The sequence below is a fragment of the Gigantopelta aegis genome, chromosome 3, assembly GCF_016097555.1.
Source record: "Gigantopelta aegis isolate Gae_Host chromosome 3, Gae_host_genome, whole genome shotgun sequence".
In the NCBI taxonomy this organism is placed as follows: domain Eukaryota; kingdom Metazoa; phylum Mollusca; class Gastropoda; order Neomphalida; family Peltospiridae; genus Gigantopelta; species Gigantopelta aegis.
Genome location: NC_054701.1, coordinates 34,945,586 through 34,956,702, shown reverse-complemented (window position 1 = coordinate 34,956,702; position 11,117 = coordinate 34,945,586). Strand labels below are relative to the sequence as shown.

At 32.8% G+C, this 11,117-nt stretch overlaps 1 protein-coding gene across 2 annotated transcripts in view; it reads right to left on the bottom strand.

Moving 5' to 3' along the window:
- The window catches only part of LOC121367934 (calcium-dependent secretion activator 1-like), a 72,320-nt gene that overhangs the window by 24,001 nt on the left and 37,202 nt on the right, over positions 1-11,117 (bottom strand). For both annotated transcript variants that reach the window (XM_041492393.1, XM_041492394.1), the window contains exons 5-15: positions 10,387-10,508; positions 9,377-9,488; positions 9,089-9,225; positions 8,530-8,596; positions 7,598-7,706; positions 6,368-6,562; positions 5,825-5,961; positions 5,159-5,346; positions 4,481-4,582; positions 3,984-4,047; positions 2,073-2,196 (exon numbers count right to left, since the gene is read on the bottom strand). In XM_041492393.1, the coding sequence (XP_041348327.1) occupies positions 2,073-2,196; positions 3,984-4,047; positions 4,481-4,582; positions 5,159-5,346; positions 5,825-5,961; positions 6,368-6,562; positions 7,598-7,706; positions 8,530-8,596; positions 9,089-9,225; positions 9,377-9,488; positions 10,387-10,508 (1,357 nt within the window). The remainder of the gene's footprint in view (positions 1-2,072; positions 2,197-3,983; positions 4,048-4,480; positions 4,583-5,158; positions 5,347-5,824; positions 5,962-6,367; positions 6,563-7,597; positions 7,707-8,529; positions 8,597-9,088; positions 9,226-9,376; positions 9,489-10,386; positions 10,509-11,117) is intronic.

Sequence of the window (11,117 nt, the reverse complement as noted above, 5' to 3'; positions counted from 1 at the left end):
GAAAGCAAGGACTAAACAAAACAAAAAATTCTAAACTGAACCTAAAACATTACTACATCAATACCTACCATTAACTCCTAAAAAAGTGGCAGAGACACAATAAAAATATACACACTTTAAAATGCTTACCAATTCTTTTTTCATAAAACTCGTACTGCCTAATGCATATAATCAGTGCCCATACCCCATGTTCTCCCCCTCCCCAAAGTCCATATAATGTGTAAATAAACAAATTAACTACCCAAGCCAAGTAGACGACTTGCCAAAGAATTGTAGGAAATGTTTTAGAGGATATAGATATCACCTTTACCAGGGAAAATCATATATGGAATTAATAATTGCTTAACACTTAATTGGTTGCCATATAATGCAGTTATTGAAGTCTTAAAAAAACACCTTTATAGGTACTGTGAAGAATTCCAGCCAATATTTTTTATATTCGAAAAACAAGATGTACACAAAAATGATAATGAAAAAATAAAATAAAATAATGGTGTCGGTTAGGGAGAAAAAATTTAACATGTTCCAATACAAAAGTGAACATTCAATAAACAATAAATCATAAGTTACTATGCAATTATGTGCTCAGTAAGTGTTACCTAAAATCAGCAGTGCTACAATTTAAAAAAGTGACAATATGTGTCTTACAAACAGATGAAATTGAATGACCATAAGCAGTAATCATCAGTCTCACAAGTAATTTTATGCCACGATGACTTGCAGTATTTAGCAGTTTTTAACAATGAACATTATGGAGACCATCAAATTAATTTATAGTAACAAATCAGTCCGATGATGCATTTTGCAATAAAAAAGAGAAAATGTCTTCCATTTCTACTAAATAAAAAATACTCATTCACTCTGTCTCCAGTGTAATGATTGGAACATATTTTTATATGAACTTTTGCAGAAACCGGATAGCACATTAAAAGATTTGGTGTGTCAAGTTCCACCCATAGAATCAAAGAGTTAAAAAGTTTCACTAAATAATGTGTAATTGATCCTGTAACCCTCTGCACCTCTGGCAAGGATTGTTACCTGTGAACTACATCCTCTGTTAACCAATTAATTAATATTATTTTAAAGTATGCATAATGGATTGATGGACTACAGCTTACGTATTTACAAACATACTGATCTAATTCATTCCAAACACTCCCCATCCATCATAATGAATGTGAGACAAAAACGAGTATTTTGTTAACAACCATTTTAATAAAATACTGAAACGCAGAAGCTACATAACTTTATACAAAATAAATGCATCTAATCTGAACACACAGGACTATTCTAAAAATAATCACAAGTGTCTGAACGAAAAATATCAAAGTAATGTGCTAATAGTGAATGACTTTTTAAAACTTCACCTTTTTTACGTCCTTCAAGTTTAATAGAAGAAAAATATCTTTTAACTGTTACATTTCAATTCATACAGTAAATACTGATCGACCCTGGACTTCCTTATATTTGAAACAATAAAAATAATTATGCCAAAACACACTTGTTTGTTCAGTAAAGGTCACAACAAATCTGATAGATTGTGGTGAGCAAGTTTGTCTGGTATTTTCACACATACTACTATATAGTTGTTTTCATTATCTCAAATACAAAAAGTCCACAGTCAATCAGTATTCACTATAACATACTGATTAAAAATCTAATTACTGCCACCACGACAGTGGTAATTGGAATAACTTCAATATGCAAAATCATAAAACAATTGCCCTATATTGTTAAGACATCAAATGTTGTCACTGATATTTTGTGTATAAAAGAGATAGATAAAACCTGTGGCTAATTATTTTGTTTTGAAAGCCAGAAATGTTTTCAAACCTATCAAGCATTATAATAAATTTCTGATACATTACATAAAGCTTACCAAATAAATGTTTTGCTTATTAATAAATATCAAAATCTGAGTTAAAACTTTAACTGAAAGTGATGACAGTCAAATGTATTTCAAAGTTTGATGTTTTGAAACAATTTAAGTCAAAGAAACCAATATTAATTGTTAGAGAAGAAAGAGAGAGGGAAAAAAATCCCATGATAGTGAATGTTGCACGTGTCAGTACCTTCAATTTTTGAATATTCTGAGATTCTTGTGTAGTTGACAAGTGCAGCATTTTCCAAACACTTCTTGATCACCTGTCTGACTTCTTCTGGTGGAACTGGGGTCACAATGTCTTTCATCAATACCTGTTTAATATTTAAAATCACAAAGTGTCAATTGCAGGATTCGAACCTACTGCAACGATTCCCTTGACATTTAACAGCCCGCAATCTTCTTCTTTAACTATTTCCATGCTTATATCCAAATACGGTTCAAGCATGCTTTCCTGGGCACACACCTCAGCTATTTGGAATATCTGTCCAGGACAGTGGGTTAGTTGTTAGTGGTTAGTGAGAGAGAAAAAGGTGTAGTGGTCTTACACTTACACACTGAGTCGTTAAAACTCGCTCTAGGTGGGAACTGCTACCAGGCTGTGAACCCTGTACCTACCAGACTCATGTCCGATGGCTTAATTATGACAGCACCGAGGCCGGTCCGCAACCTCAACTGCTGTGGCATCCACAAAAATGAAAGCCCTATTAACCATAGTTGAAAAACACTTGGTTTGAAACTAATATAAGTCTGATATTAATAAACAGCAATTTTTAAATTGCAATGCGGCTAATGATGTACTTGAGGATGTCCACCAGCAAAAACATTGACCCAGTAAATATATTTAAAAACACAAAGTAAAGTATCAGTTGGCAGAATTCAAACCAACATACAGAGCCAAATATATAAAGCCTGTTTTGGACTTACACATATTACCGTATTTGACCGGAAATAAGCCCAGGGGGCCAAGACAACTCATTGTGAGCTTAGCATGGGGTGGGCTTATTCCCAGACAAGGGGCCAGTTTTGTTGAATTTTTTTTTAATAATAATAATTAAAATAAATAACAATACTTAAATGAACTAGGAAAAAAACAAAAAACTTTCAGTAGCACATCTATTAATTAGTGTTCCATTAATTTGTTAATAATAAATAATAATTGTTTATTAATTAAATTGTGGGTTTTTTTACTAGTATCTAATTATCAGAAACACACCTTCTATGTTACAATTACTTACCAGTGCTGTTTATTTACATCCAAAATTTAATGCTGAGAAGACTTAAAACAACAGCAATTAACAACAAACTCAATAGCGTATACACACGTTTCTGACACAGGCAGCCAGCTTACACTACAAAGAATTATCAATCTAAGGTCATTGTTCTTAGCCAATCAGAATAAGGTATTTGCTTAATTAGCATTAACTGCGGACCCAGTGTTGTGGTAAAAATAGACATTGGTTTTTAGTTCATACTTGGGCTTGGATACTTCAGAGAAATACTGCAGGCATGAAATTGAAAACAATGTTACACACTGTTATTGTTAGACTGCTAAATCTCACTGGTGGTAAAATATTGTGTTACATTTGTGTTTAATTATCTGCAGGAGGTAAATGAACTTTGAGCAAACTTGCAATTTCGTGTTATTTATAAGGTGATGAAGTTGGGGGTGGGCTTATTTACGAATGAGGGCCTAATTTCTTAAATGCTATCAAAACAGAGGGGGGCTTATTCAAAGACATGGGCTTATTTCCGGTCAAATACGGTAACTACATACATTTACAATGCTTAAACATGTGCATTAAAAACCCCCACACAAAATACCCCAACAATAACTTTGGTCCATAGTTTCAGACTAGTATGTAATCAATTATGAAAACTACACAGAAGACAATACTTATTATGAGGTACAGAAGACAACCCCCCACCCCCCCCCAAAAAAAAACAATAGTGCCAGAAGCATTAAATAATAATAATAAATATCCTGAAAGTAAAAGAAAATATTTGTTAAAAGTCTTACTAAAATATATTTCTAACAGTTAGACCAACTAGTTTTATTCTCAAATAACAATCAGCTAAAGCAAAATATGACAACAATTACCCTTTCAAGAAGGGACAGTGTGGCTTTCAGTGCACCTTCTGGTCTTCCAAATGGAAAGCAGTATCTGAAAAAACCCAAAACAAATCCAGACTCCCATTATTAAAAACACAAACAATAAATTAAATCCTATATAGTAAAAAAAAAAAAAAAAAAAAAAAAAAACCCAGTATAAAGTTCATATACTTGTCATCTTAAGTGCTAAACACTTAGTAGATTATAATAAAAATTAAATAACTCTAAATACATATATCATGTAAAATCAGCATTGTTCTGCAACTCTGCACATGAGGCAATAACAGCAATGTACTATTAAAAAAAAAACAACCCCAAAACCCCCCCCCCCAAGCAACCTATAAAGAACAGTATCTTTCATTACAACAAATATGGCATATGTCAGTTCTTTTCTAACTGTTGAGTTATATTTATAAATGTTTAATTTATTATCTCCTTGTGGAGTCTGCGATAAAGTTTATTAACACGTTGAGTTACAGTTTTACCTGAAATGAGTAATCTGGTTTTCAAGAAGAATCCTCAGTCTTTCCTTTATTTCATCAAACTTCTCTTTCTCACAATACAAAACAGTTCCAATGCCATCAGGTCTGTGAAGATAAGCACATTCTCAAAATGTTATGATTATAATAATTTAATCCCCATATCTTAATTTATTACTAATTAATTATTGACCTTATAAATTAGAAAACCTTACAACTAAAAAAAAACCCTTAAAGGAATGTTTCAATTGTACTAAAGATAGTCAGACGACAATTTGTAAAAATGGAAACTGATTCACATATTTAACAATTTAATATACTACACATTTATCCAATAAAAAATTCACTTGTGATACTGGCAAGAAATCTTATCAAGTGTAACCGAAAACAGGAATGTGATTTTATGCAGCTGTAGCTATTGTTTACTGGGTGACCATTTCTTTTTTCATATACTAATAGCCCAATATATGTTATGTTTCAATATAATCCATCTAGCACCTAAGTAACATTCAAATGACAAAATACTGAGGATACGAAGGACAGAAGGTACTAGAGTTACAAGAACATTACATGTTTCTGTTATGATGAAAATGTTAAAGTCAGCATATTATCAGTGTATTTCTGTTATGCTTCTAAAGACTTTATGAGTGATTTTCAATTGTTTATAAATGTTTATTGATGTACCTGTTTCCGTGCACATGTGACGCACAAAATGCAAAGCTGTAGTGAATCAGTGTTGGGTCTATCATGATGCCTTTCTCAGCTCGCTCCAGCAGGTCGTTGAGGTAACACAAGTGACGGTGACATCCTCGGACTCCATACCGGGCACAGTATTCGTCCAACACAAACACCTGGCCTGGGCTGAACCATCCCTGCAATGGCAATAACAGTGTTGAAATAATGTAGTTAACATATTAATACATACCAAAACAACTTTTAAATTCATTACTTAAAACTATCTTAAGCCTAACATTAGATAATTATGACAGCTCTCTAGGAGAGAAATGAAGCCTACTTTTACCTCATCAGCTACTGTTACTGTTTAGCAGCAAGAAACGTTTTCCATCTGTAAGGATAGCACATACATGGACTTTTAATATAAATATACCAATTGTGAAGCAGTAGTTAGAATAAAAAATCCCACATTATGTTATTCATTTATTACAATAACATGCAAATAAATTATTTAGTGTTGTTTTTTCAAAATTAATGTTATTAAATGGCTTTCTCTACATTATCAAACTAATCAATGACAAAAATATATTCCATAACTGTATAACTATTACAAAAAAACCCACACTAAATCTCCGAAAAAAAAAAAAAGGGTATACATATGTTGCTCATAAATACCAGACAGGTGTAAGCATCATCTAATCTGTAGTCTAGTGTGAGGACTTGCAGTAACTTGAACAGATCATGGTGATCGAATGTACATGGGTCGCCTTGAACAAACTCATCAAGACCATGCTTTCGAGCCCTGTCGGCATCTGTAAAACAGTACATAACAATGAAAATAAGCCATTGAAAAAACATGGATCAACATATTCCAGTAAATTAAATATCATTCAAGAAAAACACACTCCGAGAATACCAGTTGAAAAAAAGTAATAATAAGACACAGGAAACCATTCCTTTTATTATCCTGTCTGCTGCCAGTATATAAATAGCTACCAGTTACTATAAATAATCACAGTGAAATAACTAAGTATTTTATAGACCAGAATTACAACATTCCTGAACACAACCTCTATTGTCTATTTATAAACCAACCATCTGTACTGTACTGCGTTTTAATTAGGTGTCTTTGTACGTACAACATGACGTACAACAATAAAAAAAAAAAAAATCTATATGCATGCATGTTCTTAACAATATCTGTCAATTGATTTTTACCTCCTTGCATCCTAGAAATCTGTGTGTTGCTAATTTTGTTTGTCTGGACAACAGGTGGCACTGGTTTGTGAGTCTGCCCTGTGGCTCTGTAAATAGCCTGAACCCATAACGTACGCTCCGACTCATCCTCTGTAGCAAATGTTACATTGTCTCCTTCTTTCACCAGGTTGAAGAAACATTTGCCGCCCTCCAGTTCTACAAAATATCACCCCAAAAAATTAGGTCTAACATAATGCTTTTTTCAGTGGACAGTAAAAGAAAGTTTGTTTTGTTTAACGACACCACTAGAGCACATTGATTTATTAATCATCAGCTATTGGATGTCAACATTTGATAATTTTGACTCAGTTATCAAGAGGAAACCCGATATATTTTTCCATTAGTAGCAAGGGATCTTTTATATGCACTTTCCTACAGACAGGATAGCACATACCATGGCCTTTGATATACCAGCTGTGGTGCACTGGTTGAAAAGAGAAATATCCCAATGGGCCCACCGATGGGGAATGATCCCAAACCGACCGTGCATCAAGCGATCGCTTTACCACTGGGCTACGTCCCACCCCCAATGGACAGCAAGTCATACAGTTGGAGATGACATCCTGGGTCTCAAAGGATTTGAACATGTAAAGTCAATTTTCATTTCATATGGTAATATAACTATAAAACACAATTATTATTTGATTTTAAAGCTGTTGACTCTAGTTTTTAATAGTCGCCAATAAAACTCAATTAGCAACAGTAAAATCACAACAGCACATAATGTCATCACGATTGGTACAAATGACGTTATGCACTTTTAACTCAATCAGATCAAAATGTTACACACAGGAGAGACACTGACAGCAAAACATTGTTTTCAAAAAGGTTTTATTTTTGATATACAGATAAAATATGATGTTCAAGCTGTAAAACATATGACAAGTTTCAATAGCTACAAATGTTTGACATATTTTGATAATAATTCAGAAAGGTTCATAACTCCTATATAAAAATTAGGGTACCAGCTATTAAGATTGTCTCCCTCTATAATAAAAGTATTAACAAATGTGCAAATTATGACCTTGACCTTTAACATATGAAAATATCCAATCAAGTTTAATGAAATTATTGCAATTTATTCCACCATTAATTCAAAACATTGACAACATACACTGGAGTTTTTAAATGGGGATGTGTGAATAAAAATCAATTTAGGAAGTGTTATGAAAATAACAATAAGCTACAAACCTGGCAGTGGTTCACAGTAATCAACTGTAAATCCATCAAGTTGCATCATTTCAGTTGGATCTGGTTTCTTCTCACGATAGCTACACATAGCAAATGTGTACTGAGAAACCTACATGAACAGACAAACTAAACATTCATATCAAGAGTTATGTAGAAAATTACTAGAAATATGATAAAACACAGCAAAAGTCAAGTTTGCTTTGTTTAATGACACCACTAGAGCAAACTGTTTTATTAATCAATGGCTATTGGATGTCAATAAAATACAACAGATTTAATGTAAATAAAAGACTGTTAAAATAATGACATCAAATAAAAATAAACAGTGAAAACCCTCTAAACTGGACACCCATGGAAAGTCTGGTTACTGATTAGAGAGGTTCTGTTCTGTACTGAAATTTAAAAAGGAACCATGAAAAACATCCACTGCATGTAGAGGGAATTCCGATTTACAGAGGGTCTGGTTTTAAATTAAAGTTTGTTTTTGTTTAACGGTACCACTAGAGCACATTGATTTATTAATAATTGGTTATTGGATGTCAAACATTTGGTACTTTTTAGTCTTAAAGAAGAAACCTGCTACCTAATTCCATTAGTAGCAAGGGATCTTTTATATGCACCATCCCATAGACAGGATAGCACATACCACAACCGTTGATATACCAGCCATGGTGCATTGGCACATAAGGCGAGCGCTTTACAACTGGGCTACATCCTGCCCCTAGGTATCGTTTTAAAGGGTTTTACTGTAAATAGTCTATTTAAATTCACAATCAGTAAGTAATAATAGAATTATTGCATGTATTTGGTAAAGAAGTAAACGGTGCTAATGGGGTTTGGCACACAAAGCAATACATGTTTACACCTTGCTATATATGTTGGGCACAAACAATTAAATTATGGACAAAACAAAAAAAGAGAAAAAAACATACCTGAACAAGTACAAAGTATCTTTTCTTCCACTTTTTCCAGACTGTTTTACCAAATGCATAAAGGTACCTAAAAGAACAAAAAGCAGATCAGCTTAAATGATTGGAACTGAATCAAAAACAAAAATAAATATGGTTAAATATTAATATCAAGAATTACAATTTAGTTCAAGCTAAAATTTCCATTTTATTATTTACTATACACAAAACACTGAAAAATACATTTAAACTTGCAATTGATCATAAGAAATCTGATATAAAGATCTATTACAGAAGTGTATATTATGACTGCAAACAAGACCAATAACTGGATAACTGTTGAACCTGCATGATGCACCATGTACTAATTATTTGTGCATTATAGCTGAAAACCCCACATACAATAATTCCGGGAACATTCTGTTCAGCATCGTATAGCAATTTGAAACACAAGTTTTAGAAATTGCTACCCAATTCTAAAATGCTACATAGTAGTTGGAAATTTATTAGCAACTTGCTCATCATGCTTTAGAAAACAAAATATTCCCTGAAATTCAACCAAATAATACTTATTCTTCCTTACCCACAATGTTTCATATTCTGTGGTTTATCCATCCTTACTGCAATTTTGATGACAAGCTTGTCTGGAAAGTTTTTAGTATTCTGCATTTTATACCAGTCAGCAATGCGACTACTATTAGCAGTTGGTTGAATGATAACCTGAAAGAGCAGTTTAATTCAATAAGAAATAATTAGAGAGGGAGAGAGAGAGAAAGTGAGAGTGAGAGTGAGAGTGATATATATATATATATATATATATATATATATATATATATATATATGAATCGAGGATATAAAAAAATTAACAAACCTTTCCAAGCTCTTTATCCTCCAGACTAAGCATCCCAGAACTTTCAGTATAGAGTTTAACTTTGACAACTGGTAAGGGGTGTGTTGTTGTGAAATCTCCTTGTGTGTCCCAACTAAAACATAACACAGATTAAATGTCAAAATAAGTCAACACTTTTTTTTTATTGCTGCTTACTGACTTTTTTGTTTATTATTATGGACATACCTTATAAAGACATATTCACAGGCAAATAAAACAATACAAATTCCACACACACACACACACACACACACACACACACACACACACACACACACACACACACACACACACACACACACACACACACACAGAGCAGGCATTGAATTTGGGGATTTTCTGTTAGGATTTTGCTGGAATCGTAAACTAATGTAATATAGATATTTTGAGATTTCATCACATAATTTTACGCTTCCGATTCACAATCTAGAGAATCACGAAAACACGGAATCCTGCTAAATTCACAACCTGTAAAGTATGTTTATAATTTGTATTATTATCCATATGGTTCAACATAACTGAGTTAATAATAATCATACAAAGCACATGTGTAATAACAAGTGTAATGACGTAATTTTGGGAAGCTACGTCATAACATGACGTTGCTTCTCCAGTCCTAGCTCAGATTGTACATTTAAAATGTGATGTCATTTCGTCGTCTCCTAGTTGTGGCTGAAACATTTTGAGTTGGGTCTTGTTATTCATAAAGAAAACAACAATAATAATATGGATAATAAAGAAATTATTACACTCGCATGTGAGTCGTACTGATTTTACGAAACTCATGTCAGGATTCATGTATTACCCTCGCTCTCGCTCGTAAAATCAGTACGACACACAAGCTTGTATAATAATCTCTATTTATCAATGTCTTGTTATGAATCACTTCAGAGAAAGTAATAAAGTAAAAAAAAAAAAGAAGGAAATACTTATTATCTATAAACATAAATATCCAAATCAATACTGATATTAAATAAAGAAATAATTATTACCATGGTTTTGATGCTTCGGCTTGGTCTGTTTGAAGCTTTTCACCACCTTCCACCTCCATAGTGCAATACACAATCTTATTGGGAGCTAATGACTTCAAACCTTTCACTTCTATCACATGCACCTGGATAAAGAAAAAACAAAAGTAACAATTTCAGGGTTTCTGCAAGAGAATAAAATGGGTATGGTGCCATACACAAATGTTTTTGCAGATTTGTTTTGTTTTTTAAGTTAACCTTTTAACAAAATTATTTACTGTTATCATTCCTGTATGATTTTCTTAACCCTAATCCTAAACTTAACCCTTTTTCTTCCCGAGGGAGCCCCCCCCCACCGTTGACTGTGGTTGCAATCAATTCCATAGTGCAATACCCAAACATTCCTTTTTGGCAGAAACACTGATGTCAATGATCATTAAAACCTCCCAACCAAACAAACATTCCAAAGGAATTTTTATTTATTTATGATGTTATTAAGTTATAACTGTGCACAGTAATACCTTCCCTGATAACTTACAGCAGGATACAAAATCCTGCCTCTCAATATGTTGCACTACATAATGAATTGTCATTCCTTGATTTGTGTAACATTACCCATGATTAACGACTGAAAAATAATAAACTGCACAACTGATACAAACATTAGACAGATTTTAAGACGGCAAAGAAAATATTGTTAGCAAATTGTAAATGGGTAAGCAAATTCATTATTGTAAAATATACTTGTTAAGTTC